General features: G+C 48.9%; 1 protein-coding gene across 1 annotated transcript in view; it reads right to left on the bottom strand.

The window, feature by feature from the left end:
- The window catches only part of ITPKB (inositol-trisphosphate 3-kinase B), a 68,396-nt gene extending 54,590 nt beyond the window's left edge, over positions 1–13,806 (bottom strand). The window contains exons 1-2 of the mRNA XM_064648062.1: positions 13,468–13,806; positions 11,013–12,096 (exon numbers count right to left, since the gene is read on the bottom strand). Coding sequence (XP_064504132.1) covers positions 11,013–11,933 — 921 coding nt within the window. The 5' untranslated portion in view covers positions 11,934–12,096; positions 13,468–13,806. The remainder of the gene's footprint in view (positions 1–11,012; positions 12,097–13,467) is intronic.
- Positions 13,807–16,833: the final 3,027 nt, after the last annotated feature.

The raw sequence follows: 16,833 nt of genomic DNA, 5'->3' as shown, positions 1-16,833 counted from the left end.
TCCAGATATGAGGGGAGTGCTTCAAGTTTTGGTTCGCTTGGAAGAATCTTGCATTGTAAGCCAGGCCCCTGAAGGTTAAAGGGGTGTACCACGGGCGCTTGGAGCTGTCTCCTATCAAGGTTACAAAAATTTTGGCTTAGGACTCAATCAAAACTTGACAGTTCCAAGGCTTGCAATGCAATATAGAGGCTTGATTCTTTGCAGCCTGGCAATTCAGAGAACAACTGATGCCTTTGCAGTGCAAGTGCAAATGTTACTGCTCCCATCTGTGTTTTGCTCCTACCCTGAAACTTTTAGCAAGTGGAAAACTTGGATCTTTTTCAGTAGTCACATCCAACTCATCTGTACGTCTTGCAGATTTTTTCAGGATAACATCCCTAACAGAGTCTTTCCAGTCTACTCACCTGACTAAAATTCACCTTCAGGGCTCATCACCTCATATCCCAATTCACATCTCAATAGCCTTTGCTCTGCAGGCTTGCTCTGCAAAGATCCACCAAACCCATTGCTGAAAGACTGCTTTTCAATCTGTCATTTGGCCCCTCTGTGGCTCCCTCAGCCTCCCTACCTTGACTCCTCCTGAGATGCATGTCTAAGCTACTCGGCTTTTCTTTCAAGACTGTGATTTATTCTATTCCCATCACTTCTTATTTCAGTGCTGAAAGGTCAACTCCTGCGTATGCTCAAGCATGAGATCAGCCTATATTAAACAGGCTTCTCTGAGCTTTCTCCCTTCTGGGAAGGGTTCCCATCCACAAGAACAAACCTGGGCTCTGGAACTGCCTTTTGAGCTTTCCAAAAACTCCAAACCCAAATACCAGAGCTGGTCAGGATATGCAACACAGGAACAGACAATAGCAGACAAGGTGGCATTGTGCTACCTCTGCATTTGTCTCTCATTACCAGCCTAACACCTGGTCAACGTTACGGTCACTTGTGACCACCTGGACTTCTGTGCTGCTTTCCTTGGCTCAAAAAAGCAGTTCCAGCAACACATGGTAACAAGAGAAAACAGAGACCTGAGGAGAGAGGCCAAGTCTTTTCTCCTTGAGATGAGACGTGGATGAGGGGCTGCTAATGGAGAAGCTGAGCTACAGTCCTGGCTTCAGATCATTTGTTTTAACCTGCTGTGCAAGGTGGCTTCAACAAGAGACGGATGACATCAGTTGCTCTTTCCTCTGAGGGAGAGTCTGGTTCAGTTTGGAGCTGCTTTTCCAAAAGCTCATCTTTATATCAGCTTTACGCAATTTTTTTTTTCAGCGATGGTACATCTTGCTCAAAAACTGTGACACGCACTGTTTGTGTGTGAAGGTGGGAATGTGACATCCGACAAGGCAATTCTGTTCACTTCGCAAAAAGATCAAAGTTAGTTCCCTCTCTGCTGAAAGTACGGAAGGGAAACACAGGATTTGTCAAGCAGAGAGATAAACTGAATTGAGAACATTTTATACACAAATTCCTAGGAGAAGGTTAAAACAAGGGAGTTGGGAGAGTACACTTGTCAAGGCTTTTGCAAACAATTCTTTTTCACATATTCTTTTAAAATACAACAGTAATTCAGGTGGCTACAGACAAGACACGGTTCTAAAATCTCTTTCCTTTGTTTTCTTTCTGGCCGCCCTCATCTCCACCCAAGTAAGACATTCCTACGACGAAACCCCAGGGTGAAGGGTTGTCAGCTCTAAATAAATATGGCTCTGAGGAGAGAGAGAATAATTAACATGCTCTTTCTGAAGCTGCTTGGCAATTACAATTCCAGGTGCCTTCTACTCCTGTGACCACGTGCCTTGCTTCCAAGGTGTATCTACTAATGGCAGCCCAAGACTGCTTAGGGTTGCTGCCCAGGGGTGAAGCTGTGTGCCAGTCCCTGGCAAGAGCAGAACGAGATACTGGGACTCTGAGGCCAGAGTGGCAGTGCCCATCTCTTCTCTTCCTGCTGCCATGACAGGCACATACCTGGCACATACCTGGGCTGCACACACTTGCTGGTATCCCACACTCCATCTGAAACAGCACCCAGAGGTGGGAATATCACCCTGGGGCCTTCCCGGGTCACCTTGTGTGAGTACCGAGGGCAGCATGAGGTACGAGGTGATGCTGAACTGGCCTCAATGGAACTAAGATGATGCTATGCAGGCATGGATGAAAAAAAGGAATTTGGCTCCATTTCAGAGTTCAAAGAAATATTTGAGCCTATGGGCACTGATTCAGGCTCATCTCTAATTATATCCCAAGCTCAGCCTTTTAAACTTGTTCTTTAGTCCTCAGTAAGGGTCACTTTGCAGTTGTTATTTGAGTTTCTTGCCAATCTGTTGTTGGATTTTCCACTTGACATTATTAAGGGATTAAGTTGTTTGTCTCATCATCTTTTATCTGTCCTGTTGAGTTTCCTAAAAACAGACTTTAGCCAGACCAGAGAAGATAGGAGGGAAAAAAAGCCCAACACTTTAAAGAGATAATCATGGTTTGGGATTTGCCATTATTATTGTTTAAATTTATTACTTTGGATATGTAAACTTTGCTGACTCCTTTAATCTGGAATGTATTAAAGAAAGCACTAGGCATTACAATAAGTCATTGGATTATACTGTCCCAGTTCAGCTACAGCTGTGGAAGAAATATATAACAGGAGATCCTGCAGAGTTATACATTTTAGACTTAGCTCATCAATTGCCATAGAGAAGAAGACAAAAACAAATGTAGCTGAGCCTGGAAAGAATGCTGCTAAAATTGGAGAAACGTTTAATGTGAGTAGCCTAGGGGTGCAATAACTTTGCCTGTAATTTAACAAAACCCACCCACATAAAACATACCAAGAGAGATTATAGATTGGACTCTCTGATCTGCAGTCTGCCAAAAAAGCAAACCTGACTTTTTTCCTCTTCCTACAGATGCAGGTTTAAATGGTCCCTGCAGAGTGTTAAATACATATTACCCGTAATAGCAACCATACTACATTTGGATACGTTGCTAATTCTCTCCCCAGCTGCTCTGTACCTTGCTTGCAGTGGGAGGATGCCCCTGGATACCTAGTGCGGCTTGTGGCTGCCAGCAGGGCAATTCCTATGGTCCACATGGTGAGAAAGAGCCTGCTCACCTCCCCCTCACTCCCACCCCTCCTTGGTGCCCTGGTCTCCTCTCTTTTGAGGGGTACACATGGGCTTGTACTTAAGTACCCATTTAAGTACAATGTTTTGAACATGTTTAGCTCAATGGGACAAAAGCTATTCCTACGCCTTCCCAAAATGCCTTCTCAAAGTACATTTGCAAAGAACAAGGCTCAGTGGTGATCTGAAGGCCAGCCTTGGCTCCTCCCCTTTTCCCGAGCAGCAGGGATCGGAGATTGTTCATCAAGACACAAGAGAAAAACACCCAACCGTAAAATGCACTTTCCAAAAAGCCACCCTGCAGATCTTTCCATTTATAAACCTCCTGTCCCCAAAGGCTCTGAAGCACTGTACCTACCAACAGGCAAACCACCCCCCCCGCAGGGACTGCGTCTCTGGTTCATTAATTCAGTTTAATATTGGATTTACCACAAGATGTAACTGGAGACATGCAGGGGTGAGCAAGGCGAAAAATGATCAAGGACCAAACCTGCAGCATGCTCCTGCTGGCTTCAGCGGAGCTACAACAGCTTTTATCAGCATTTTATCTGACCCTAACAAAAGGAACGAATTGTTTAGCAAAGGAAGAGGGTTCTTTGATTCTATCTTGCTGCAGATGAATTGCCCAAGCAAGGGCAAAGGGACAGGAAGCGAAGGGGGAGGAGAAGGAGGTGATGCTGAAGGTAGGTGCTGCCATTGCTTAGCCCTTGCTAAACAGCCCCTTCTGCAAAAGCTGATGGGGTGGGAGGAGAGAGTTGTGCCTGCTCCCTGCCACAGCCATTCTCCCAAAGTGTTGTGCTGGTTATTCCTGGTGTTGGCATATTGGTCTTCATTTAGGCTGAAGGGCATTTTGTGACAGTGAAGACTGCAGGCCTCATGAGACCTCCCTCTGCTTCACGCCGTCCAGGAACCCTATTGTCTAAGACCTCAAGTACAAAGCTTAAAGTCAAGGATGAAAGCCCAGAGGTCAAGGAAGAAACCCTGAGCAAAACTCGCATCAGTTCAGCGAGGTCCACATCACAGCAACTGCAGGTGCCTACCTCTCTGCAAATCAAATGTTTGAAGAAACAGTAAAGACACAACCTGACTCTGTCCTTAGAATCAAACTCATTAAAATGTCTGTCAGCATGTCCCCCCAGAGTCCATATATGTCTTTCACAGAGACAAGGGATGCTTTACTATTACTTAAAACCACAACAGTGCTGAATGCTAATGAAGTTCCTGTTGTGTAGCACTGATCAGATAATGCACTGTACTGCTTACAAGAAGAAATTGTAAGTGTTAAACACTTGTTGTTTTACCCCCTAGCTCTCCTTCCAAAAGTAATCCTTGTGTTCTGACCAGCAATAAATCTTATATCTGAAAGGAAGAACTGAATTCCTTCTACTGGGCTGTCTCTTTTCCCATGTCATTAATGAAAAGAATGTTCTTTAATATAAAAGAAAATTGATTCTTTCTTTTCATGGCCAAAATGTATGAAAATATTGAAATAAATAGTTTGAAAAGGCTAATATGGGTCTTAGCACTGTGGAGTAGCTTTAGACTCCAATATTGCCCATCTCTGAGAAACTAAGGTCAGAAACCACCAGCACTCAGTAAACACAATCCGTGGCTGACAGTGGCAGTGAGGATCTCCACAGGCACGCAGCCTTGACAGCAGCTCTGTGTGCTGAACTCCCACAATGGCTGGGAAAGAAGAAGCTGCAGTCTACGTTTTCCAAAAGCTTCCACCAGTTCTGAGCGCATCCACAGTACCTACACCAAGGCTGAAACTTGCAGCTGGAGACCCCGAGCTTCTGAACATACCCACACCAACTCACACTGAAAGGCACTGCTGGGTTATCATCTCTGTCATACAGCAAATCACATTTTGCTGCCTAAACATTGATTTAAAAGCCAAATCAGAGGCACTTACTTTTAAGTCTGGTAAAGCTCAGACTGGGGCAGCTTCCTGAACTACTTGCAGCTGTTTTGCAGGCTATGAGTTTTTATCTATACGAATAAGAATGAAATTCCAACTAATTTTATTGCAGACATTCAGTCTTAAGCACACTCTTGGTCTAATCCTCAAGATCCCATCAGAGTCAACAGAGAAGAAAGGTACCTTAGGAGAAGACTTATCCTGAGGAGACATCCAACAGGCTAAGCAAGATGGATGCCATAAAAGAGCTATTTCAAGTGACCCGGCAAGTATAGGAGCCCACACTCCCCAGAAAGTCACATTTGAGAATAGGGATTAGGCTGCAAAGTTATTCAGTGATTTGAAAATATTAACATTTAGTTTTCACTGTCTATTAAATATTAACATATCTTTCTTAGAAAGCTTGGCTGGGCTTCATTGGAAGAAAGCAGGTCAAATTTACTGCAGAAATTTACCTACTGGTATAAACAACATAATCTCTAACCATTACAGAAGACTAATCTTAGCTGAAGAGACATTTAACATCATACATAGATGCCATTATTTCTCTAGTGAGCTAGAACAGAATTAAATGAAAGAAAACATTAGCTCAGCAGTGGCTTTCAGCCATCGCATGGCACGCGAGAGCTCAGTGCTGCGCTAATATTTTCTTCACATGTAAATCTGTCCTAACACATTACAGGAATAATATGGAAAACATGAGACAGGTGCTGACTACAGTTTGGGTTTTGTCATTGCAAGCCTCAAAAGGTAAAGGCAAAACTCTAAAGTTTCCACTGATCCGTGAAATTCACTCTGCGGACATTCAGCTTAACACCCGAAGGGTCCAACCAGTCAAGCTCCTGACACCCTGCAATTCCCAACAGAAGAGGAGGAAATCTGAATGTTTCAGAGCTGGGGACCCTAAGAATGATGGGCCTAATGTTTGTTCTTCCTGCACCTCAGAAATGCCTTTTTTTTTTTATGAACTTTTTATGAACGCTTTCAGTGTGAAATTGTTTGAGAAACAAAATATGCAAGAGACAGCAGCTGTGCTAGCAAGTAAGTCCCCTATGAAAAGGATCTGCTATGTGCCATGTAATTCCTGCACTGTCAATCATGGGGAATGTGCACAGAGAAGAAACCCTTCCCAATGAGCTTAAAAGTGCTGATGAAAACGGACTTGAAGTAGCACCATATGTCTCTCACTGGGTTATAGCTGCATCTTCACTTAGACTCTGTGGGTGGGAGCCCATAAGAAAGCTGCTTATTCCCTGAGAAGGCCATGTGAGAAGGCAGAAGATAAGCTACTGAATAGAGAGTGATGCTTTGTGAACTCCCTGGAGTGCACGGCCTCCATCCACAGGGAGTCTGAAGATCTGCCCAGTCCGCTGAGCACCAGAGGGTCCTCAGCTCATCCCAGTAGACAAAATAGGCCGTGCTGTTCTGAAAATGGCAACACAGAGGTGTCCACCTCATCTTCCTCTTTATCCTAGCGTTCCCACAGGGCTGAAGGAGACTCCATCCTCTGGCAGCTTACCAGGTGTGCTAAGCACCTTCCCGGGTCAATGATGCACATTACTAGAGGAACAGTCGCTCTTCTGAGCAAGCCAGCAGGGCCCTAATGTGTTAGACATTATATTGATGCTAAATCAGTGATACCACTCACAAACTCATAAGCTTAGGAGCTTTCAAGACAAACACAGTGGGAGGAAGGAGTAAAACACATAAACACAGTCAGCATAAAGATATACATTCACGGGGCTTGCATGCATCACCATGTGGTCATGGTTTCTGTTACACGGAGACTTCCTGATCACAGTGACAGCTAGGTATGGGAATGAAAGCATATTTAACTTGAGTAATTTTCATAGGAACAAATCAGGAGTGCTGTTGTCAGCTTATGCCTTGGAACATCTCAAAGAGAAATCAGTAAGGGTCCCACAGGCCCCTGGCTGACACTAACCCTTTATAAACTTGGCTCCATTCAGAACTGTGTTACAGCCACTGTGAATCAAACAAATAAATCAATTAAAAAATCGCCTGTCAGCAGCAGTGCCATTAGTTTTTTTCCGAAAGTTCTTGCCATTTTGCACAGCTTAATGGAAGCCTCTTATTCTGAGCAAACTGCTCTGCCTGCTGAAAGAAGCAGACATTTCACAATGTACCAAGTCACTTGATTAACTATTCTGCTGTACATCCTTGTGTTTCCACGGCGGCTGTGGGAAAGCCAGGAAGAGGAACACTGCAGTGTCTTGCACTGTTTTTCCAGGAAGGCTTTTTTTCCCTCTTGACATGTCATTTTTCTACAGTACGTGCTTGCACAATTTCTGCCTTTCCCCCCACTTGTCTGTCACTTTGTCTCTAGTTGCCGAGGAGTTGACAAACTAGGGAATTTAGGTCAACGACAGCGACTCACTAATGACAAGCATTGGAATATCTTCCACTTAAGGGGCACATCAGTTTTCAAGACTGGGACAAATCTCCTGCTGCTGAGTACACCCTGCTTAGCACCTCTTCTTTGGGAAGAGCAAACAGAGTTCCCCAGGAACAGCAAAACTAATACACTGGTATTTTTCCAGTCAAGAAGTCAGAGGGAGTCACGGCAAGAATGTGTCTCATTTTTGGTGTGACATCCCTTTAGGAGTTGGCCTGCCATCTCAGGCTACCTGTACCCTGGGACAAGGAGACCTTCTCACTCCCCTACAAACCCAATCTGTGCAATCAGCTGTGAGGAGAAAACTCCTCCCTCAGCATGAGACACACTGTGACAGAGACAGGCACCTTCCAACAGCCACTGTATCCTCCTGGCTTGAGTGGTAGGTGAGCGAAGGTACCCACTCCTTCCCCGGACTGCCCGTGTTGATGTCGCGGGAGGTGTGCAGGAAGCGCTGCCCCGCAGCATTCCCAAACCACCGTGTCCCCATCCCAACATGGCGCCTGGACAGCCCATCCCTCCCACACAGCCCGAGAAGTGCAAGCGCTCAAGTGCCTTTGAAACCTTTCAAGCATCAATAAACAAGCCTGGGGTTTCTCCAGCAGCAGCCCACAGCCCGGGGAAAGCCACAGCTGCAAAAGCCCTTACGTGGAAGTTTACTCAGACCTTAAGTGGACTTGCAATTAGACAACAGTAAAACGTCACATTGCTCTTACTGTTACTGCACTTCACAAGTCTGCAACTATCACAGCTGGGTCACTGTTCCCCAGTGCTGCGCAGCCCACTGAGCACCAGAGCACTCCAGGGACAGGCAAAGCACTGAGCAAACTTTCAATTAACAGAGGCAGAGCCAGTTTCAGACACAGAGCTGCTCCAGGTCATGGTGTCCAAAAATGTGGCCACAATACCTCCCTCTCTTTCACTACGCAACGTCACTTTCTCACTGGCCAATTTTCAGGCCTGAACACAAATGAAGTTTCCTACCTGCAGTACAAATGGAGGATGATCTGCCCATGCCAGATGGAGGGATCTGCCCATTTCCCTGGGACATCAGGAGGAACTACAATAGACAGCCGGACATCCCTAACAGATCTGCTAAGCCAGACAGCCTCCAGAAAGGAAGGGCAGAAGCAGGCCTTTTGTTTATCAAACCTGTAAACATGCTATGTGAGATGTGCAGCACATACTGCATCTGCAGCAAGAACTGCTTTCCTGTTGCTCGTCATTACCTCTCCCCCAGGTACCACAGCCCTCCCCTGTGCCAGCGGCACCCAGTACAGACAGACAGGGTCCTCTGCCTGCCCAGTGTTTATCTTCCCAACCCAGAGGCACCACATTGGTTTCTGTCAGCCAAGGTCTCCCAGGATGTGACAGAAAAGCACAACTTCTGGAGAGAGCTTCTCATACATTGTCCCTCATTACATAACTCATTTTCAGACCATGTGCATCGTTAAAAGGAAATAGTGAGTTCATGAAAACAAATTAGTGTGCAACCTGACACTGCTTCAGTAGCTGCCTTCTGCTGTCATTAGGGATTTACAAGATACTGCCAACGAGTACACAAAGTTGGGTGTTATTTATATGAATCAGCTTTGAATTACTGGGCATTTGCACACCATCCTGCTGAGAAGTTGACTGTAATCTGCCAAAGTCAGTGATCAGCCCTGCACAGGACCTGTGGAGCCCAGCGGAAAAGTATCATTGTAAAACAGCCCAGCCGCTCCCGCTGAGACAAATCCAGCACTGAAACACAAAATCAATCCTCCTTGGGATGTCTGACATGTTCTGGACCAGATCTTCATCTCGTTTAGCTTGAGTAGTCCCACTGAGATCAGCTGAGTTACTCTGGTCTTAGACTTGATATGAGCTTGCTCTGATCCAGGCCTTTTGGCAATACAAACGAGCCTTGCCTGTTCACTGCTGAGCCACCAGCCTGGCTGGGCTCACTGGGTGCCACGGGAGGTAACAGAGTCAGCCTGAGGCATCAGGAAGCTTTCCACAAGAGCATCAGGCATGCTTTTGCCCATCAATGAACTGTTTTCAGCAGCAAATCAGTGGGATCTGGCACTGGGAACAGTCATTAGTACAGAGAACAGAGCAGAGATTACTACAGTTTATGCACACAAAACCAGCAGAACTTAATCAGCAGCGGGATTGTAGCAGCTCCCAAAGGGAGCAAGCTGATTCATCAGCCGAGAGCCCCAAAATACAAAACTGTCTGCAAACACGATGAGCCACAGACTCGTAACTTCATTAACTGTGCTTTTACTCAACTGCTGCTCTATCCTGAGCAGAACTGAGCCTGAATTCTTGGAATAGGACAAAACAAGGACAAAAGGAAAGATACTTATTTCAGTCTGTTGAGTGTTTTACAAACCACAATCTCAGTTCTTCCAAGTTTGATACCTTCACTTAAACATTTCCAGTTTTCCTTGTGTTGTTGAACTTAGCAAGACTTTCACTACCATGTGTCTACAGAAAGTTAAACATAGTGAACCATATCACTGAAAGTTGATGGTTCTTTATCAAACTCTTTAAATTAAGGAGCCACTGGGGTTGCCCTGCATGTTTCAGAGTGTTGTCAGTGTGAGGCTTCAGTGCTGGGCTCGAATCAATGAATTGTCTCAGAGCTGGAGGATGGGAGAGACCACACGCCGGTTGGAGAACCTCGTGATGGGTGCCCTGCTCTGGAGTAAAGTGGTTCAAAGCCCTCTGGATAAATGGTGTGACAGTTCAGAGCAAAGCACGCTCTGTGTGGAGCATTCAGACACAGAGTGAACTCCCCTAGTGACACAACAAATCCCATGACTGTCTCATGCCTCTGGAAAATGCCTCAAAGTTCTCCTCTCTGAGAAGACCTTTCCGCTCTAGGGGTAATACTACCCTGATGCCTTCTCTCGCCTGAAGCCTCACAACCAGCTCCTCAACAAAGAGAGATTGTGAAACAGATGAGCGAGCTTAATATAAATACCAAATAAAAATATGCTTACCTAAAATATAAGATACCCACATGCTGAAAATTTTATTCAAAAGGGGAATTACCAGAAATTCTCAAGATTTTTGCTTCCATGTGAAAGACACACAGACACTACGCTGATGAGCATCAGTATATATTTCAACAGTTGGCCCACACAGTTTCGACTCCAAGAAGGAAATAAACTCTCCCTAAGGCTCATGTAAATCATGGGAAACCTCCAGCACCCAAGGAAGCTGTACTGAGGGAAAGCTGAGGCTCGTAACCACATGTCAGCAGAAGGCTGCAGTCCATGGATGCATTTTAAGCATGCCAGCAGGCAGCTTGCAGCACCAGGGAAGCTCTGCGAGGATCGTGCACAACAGGACAGGTACCAATGCTCTCTCCTGCAAGCAGGGGATTTTCCGACTAGGAACCCCTGCTCCAAGTTTGAAAGCTTTCATGTGAGGGAAAGCAAGCACCGCTGAGCAAATGGAAAGTTCCTCTGCAGACCTCTGCTGTGACAGACCTCTGCCCTGCCGCTGCAGCTGTGCCGCAGAGCGGGGATGCTGCCAGCCCTCACCCCACCTTCCCAGGGTGTGGTGCAAGACTCACCACTCGGGGCTTCTGCTGGTCCAGGGTCTGCAGGAAGGCCGGGGTCTGGTCCAAGGTGCGCTCGGGGTCACTGGAAATGTCCTCCTCGGACTCCTCCCAGGATGAGGAGAAGCCAGTGGAAGATGCTGAGGACGATGACAGCTTCCTGACGGGCAGGCTGCCGGGGGGCACGGCGCCCGCCTCCTCCTCCGGGCCCCCCAGGTCCGTGACAATGACGGCGGGGATGCTTCCGCCAATGGCTGGGCACTGGCCCTTAAGTTCTGTGGGGGCCACCACCACCTCCCCTTGCCGTGGTGCAGGCCCTGACTGCTCCAGGGGGCTGGCGCTCTCTGCCAGCTCCACAGCTGGCACCACTGTCATTGCTGGCCTCCCGGAGGGCTCTGCAGTGCTCAGACAAACCTGCACCCCACCAGCATCGGGGGCCTCACTCTCCCCATGGGCTCGCAGCCGGGGTCCAATTCCAAGTCCCACCACTGGCACTGTAGGGCTGGCGGGCCGGGGCCGGGATGGCCGGGGGCTCCGCGGTGGCTGGGCAGCAGAGCTGTGTGCCTGGATGTGTGCCTCGAAGAGCCCCACTTTCTGGTTCACCTGGACGTTGTGCAGCTCCCGTTGAAGTTGCCGTGCCATGGGGGGTCCTGGCTGCCCCTCTTCGCCCCGGCTGCCCCGCCGCCCCCTGGGGCTGCCTGGCTGCCGCAGGGGCTCCTCAAGTGGTGGAAAGAGGAAAGCGGGGCCACAGCGCGGGGAGCGGGGCGGCACGGGGGCCGGGCTGAAGACAGGGAGCGAGCGGCAGCTGCCGGGTGTCTCCGGGCCCCTGGGCAGTACTTGTCCGGGAGGAGGCGGCGTCTTGCTCCGGCCGCTTGTCACCTCGCTGTTGCTATTCATCATCACCAAGCTATTGAGCGCATAGCAGTACACGGCCATAGTAGTCAGCCGGGGTGCACAGGGGGGCCGTCGCCACTGCCGCCTCGGCGCTCAGGCTCCGCGGGGCTGCCGAGGGTCTCTCCCCGCCGGGACCAGCAGCATCGCCAGGAGGCAAAAGGGGAGCTGGGCTGGACCTGACCCACAGCTCCATAAAACAGGACAGCTGAGGAGAAAGTGAAGCAGTGAGAGTAGTTCTGTGCCCTCCCTTAGCTCACCATCCAGCTGTGCACACGCAGCTGGCCAGACTCTTCCCTTCCTGTGTGCCCCTCCCACCTGCACACAGCCCCAGTGTGCCACCTCTGGGGCCTGATCATCAGAAGGATTTGAGTGAAGGGAAAATCAGGTTTGGGCGTTTCCCCTCTTCCCTACTCCCCACTCCAGGTTGCCTGCCCACGCAGCTGCAGCAGCAGTGTCCAAGAGGACACACAGCCAGAAACAGTTCCCTCAACAGAATAAAGGAGTTAAGGTCAACTGATGTGAACTGAAAGTTGGTACCTTTCAAGTGTTGGCCCCAAAAGCTGAAGAAAGTTAAAGACTTCAAACAGCTTAAATTTGTCACCTTCCAGTTTGTCACCTATGAGCAAGATCAAGTCTCAGGAACGGATTTCTGTTCAATGATACATGGACAATGACATAATGATACAGTCTTCCTGCTTGCACAGTTTTATATGGTATGGGGCCACATCTCCACTACTCCCCTAAGTTACCATGTGCAATAACATGGCTTTGCACATCTTCATGCATTTCTTGGCTAAACGTGCCTCCCCTGTGCATGTCTGCCTTCTGGGGCATCAACCACTGCAGCTGCCTCCAAGTCAGAGCCCGGATCCCACAGGCAGAGATGTGCAGTGCTGTTTGTTCTGGTGAGTGTGTGACTGTGTACGCGTGTGAGAGACTCTGCTTTTGTAGGTGGCTCTCTGTGCCTCTGTGTACCTCAGCCTGCCTTCCGTCATGTCTGTTTGCTCCATGTGCCACTGGAGCTGCAGCCCCCATCCCATGCTGGGGCACGGGAACCCATGAGATCTACATAAACTCACTGCCCACATGAGTGCACAGGCTTGTTTACACACAGCGCGCTAACTCTGGCTATGGGTGTAAAAGCCTTTGGAAGCACTTGCGCACGATGCTGTCAGCAGCAGCCCTGTGACTCTGTGAGGCTCCTGGCAGGAAAATGCCCCCAGGTCTAAAAGCGCAGACCCCGCTGAGTGTGTGACCAAAAGGTCCCCCATCCCTCCAGGCACTGCTTGGAGGCAGCGTGAGGCTCAGCAGAGCCCAGGGCAGTCACTCTTCGCAGGAATCCCCGGCAACGCAACGCTCCCAGCACTCTGGCTCGGTACGAAAGCAAGCACCGGCACAAGGTGCTCGGCCAGAGTTTGGGTGCGGGACAGCCCGCCTGGCCCCGGGGCAGCACCTAGCCCCTCTGCCCGCCCCCAGCTCGCCCCTTCCTGCCCGCGGGGCCCCGCTAGCCGCCGGCGCGGCTGCCGGGCGTCCCCCGGTGGAGGGGCGGCCGCGACCCCCCGGCTCCGCCGCTTACCTGGGAGCGGGATCCGCGCTCAGTGCGCGCCGCCCGGCAGCGCCCGCCGGCGGCCGCGGGGCGCTGCCGAAACCATCGCCGCGGGCGCGGAGCGCGGCTGCCGGGGGGTCCCGCTCCCTCCGCGGGTCCGGGCGGTTCTCCTCGCCCCGCGGGGGGCCGGGGGCGCCGGGATTTGCCCCTCCGCGCTTCCGCGGCCAAGGCTGCGCGGCGGCTCCGCGCTCCGGCCAGGTCCGCGCCGCGGCCCCGGCGCCCGCTCCCGGTGCGGCTGGAAAGGCGGAGAGAGGAGGAGGAGGAGGAGAGGGAGAGGAGCGGCGAGGAGGAGGAGAGCGGAGGGAGGGGGTAGGAAAGCAGGAAGGAAGTTGTGAGCCTGTCTGGGGTTGAACTCAGCGGAACAAGTTTCTTTTTTTTTTTTTTTTTTTTTTTTTGCTCGCTCGGCTGGAGGGAAATACTGAAAAAAAAAAGTTTCCATTGTTAACTAAGAAAAAAAAAACCCCACCGCCGCCGCGCTTTGGCCGCTGTGGGTTAAAGATACACGAGGCATTTTCCACCCCCGTCCGCGGCGGGCGGGGCAGGTCCCGCGGCGGGGCCCGGCAGAGTCCCCGGTCAGCCCCGGCACCGCCCGCGGGGGGACATCCCCCGCCTCCCCGCCGCATCCCGGCCTCCCATCGCAGCTGGCCGTCGTATTCCTCCCTTGGGCACAGCGGTCAAGGCAAAGGGTGGTGCCGGCCGCACCAGGAACGCAGAGCTAGAGGCCACCCACCTCCCCATGCACGCGGCTCGAAGGCACCGACTAGTCCATCCATTTCCCACCGCATCCCCCTTTCCCCAGGCACCACGGCTCAGTCCTGCTGCTTCTCAGCACACTGGTCATTCACACGAGCCCAAGATGGGCTCGATGACCTCCCTGCCAGGTTGTGTGGCCTTGGGTGAGCACGTCCCGTGGAGGGAAGATGACCTCCGCATCCCCAGAGGGCAAACGCGAGTGTTGCTGGCACATCCACCTGCCGTGGTCCTTCCCTAGGTTTAGGCAGGGCTGTGACTAACTCGTTCTGGACACTGTCCATTTTGACTCAAGTAGGGCCCCAGAGAGCACTCTCCTGCAGCCCCCAGGCTTGGGTCCTGCTTGGCAGGAGGAGCAGGCTCTTGGCTGTGATACAGCATGATTTCTGTATCAAGATAACTCATTGGAAATAGTTGTCTGTACGTCAGCACTTCAGGAGAGCAGGATCTGCAATTCACTCTCAAAGTAGTGGTCAAGGTCAAACCCAGATAGCAGTTCTGGGGTTGGTCTGGATTGGCCAAAGGAAAAAAAAAAAAAAGAAAAAGAAAAAAGAACAGCAATTTGCCTTGGCTAGGATTTCACAGCTAGGACTTTCCCCTAGAGAGGGAAACTGATGTCACAGCGGATCAGCTTTTTGTAATTAAAGCATAACCTCTAGAGCATAAATGGGGGCAGAGAGGTCTCTGAATTGGCAGAAGGTGTGGATTGCCAATCCCACAGGCAGACAGAGAGAGACACCCAAAATGAGCTTATGTTTGTTTTTCCAGTAAGAGAAACACTATTTTGAATTCAGTGCAGGAAAAGAAATTTTTAGACTCTTTCCACTCCAATCTGTTTCCTTAGAGTCTGTGCTTGGTCAGGAACTGGTCTTTCATGAAATAATGTGATCAAACTCTCTCAGAAAAGTGACCCTGCTGAGTATAACAGCACTATTCATTGGCACAAGCTTCCCCTGTGTGCAAATATCTGCAGATTCTGCTCAGCTGTTGCTCACATTCCCTTGTGTCTGCATACACATGTCAAAAAGTAGGAACTCTTGCAGTAAAGAATAAATCCAGGAATACATGCAGATAAACAGGTATGTTCTTTTTTTAAAACAGCTGTACTATGCTATGCTGATAGCATCTGCATGCACTTGCAAACACTACTGCACATCTGTATGTGGATGTTTTGGCCATTCTTTGGGTTTTTTAAAGAATATTTACACGACTGTAATCACAACGGGTGCTTAAAGCTGTTTCTTGAAGTCCCACAAATTCAAGCACCATCAGATATTCATCCTATCAGAACAGGACAAAGGAGTGGTGAATTCACTGTGGGCAGGTTTACAGATACAAAACTCCCTAAGGGAGACCCGGCCTTAAAACATGGCAGCATTTTTGTCATGTAACAGAGCTAGAGCTGTTCTGTGGGTACTATATAAAAAGTCAAGCTTTTCTTTATAATTGAAGTGGCTAATAAAAATGCAAAGAGGAAAAGAAAATCTAGGGATAAGTCTTTTACTATTCAGAAGGAGTAGGTAGAGAAGGGAAATAATTGTTTCCAGACTGGAGCCAGGCAGCATTCCACATTGTATAGTGAAGAAAGAACAGACAGCTTTCAACACACTTGTTTCCAATCAAGTGGAAACCAAGTGTCTGAGGTCAGCTTAAATGGAAAACACAAACTGAAACAGGTTGCTAGTCCAATCCAGAGACAAGGATGGAGGCAAGAAAGGAGAAAGGTTTCTTTCACAGATGCAGACAGTGTCTCTGGGCACTAGTACTGCTGTAGTTACTTGATGCTGCCGAGAAGCCTTCTCCGTGGCTTTGGCACAGTTGCATTAGGTGCTGTACAAAGAGAAGAAACCCAAAAAGATCATCCTACTCTGACTCGCTTGCAATCTCAGTGAACATTCTTCAAGTAAAAGTCCAAGGTCTTAAAAGATCTTGCCTCCGCTTAAGCTGTGTTCTTCATTTGAATTTATACTTCCTGCTTCCAAAGAAAATCATTACAGTGCTTGAGAATACTGAAAACAGGCTGGGTTAGGGCAAGCAGTTGATCCAGCCAACTTTTGTGTGGGCAACTTGTTCTTATTCAAGAGAGTGGAGCCATTAAAATGAACAGGATCTTTCACTAAGGAAGAGCATATATGCATGGCAGAATGTATTTAGTCTGAAATAAAGCGAGGACTGTCCTTTGCTATTTTACACACCCTCTTCCTCTGCAGTTGAGGTCCTGGTCCACAGGTACTGAACTGAAGAAGAACCCCTTCCCCAGTCCAAACCACAGTAACAGGCAAAGGAACCAACCTAAAACACCATACTGAAACAAGATCCTGTACTACAGAAATACTTCCTTCCATGGAGGGGGGAGAACAGTTGCATGGTACATACTGGTCATTGCAATCACTTAAATCCTTGAAAACACACACTTAATACGATGTGGGCTGCATTATAAAGCTAGAACAGGACAGAACAGACCACAATCTACTTAGCATCCATCCAACTGTAAAAACAAAACAGAAAAAATCATAACTATTTAATCACAAAACAACTACAATCCTCAAGTACCCTCCTCCTCCCATTCTCCCTTTATTATAAGAA

This window comes from Pseudopipra pipra, chromosome 3 (genome assembly GCF_036250125.1).
Source record: "Pseudopipra pipra isolate bDixPip1 chromosome 3, bDixPip1.hap1, whole genome shotgun sequence".
Taxonomy (NCBI): domain Eukaryota; kingdom Metazoa; phylum Chordata; class Aves; order Passeriformes; family Pipridae; genus Pseudopipra; species Pseudopipra pipra.
This window is presented reverse-complemented; position numbering and strand designations above follow the sequence as displayed.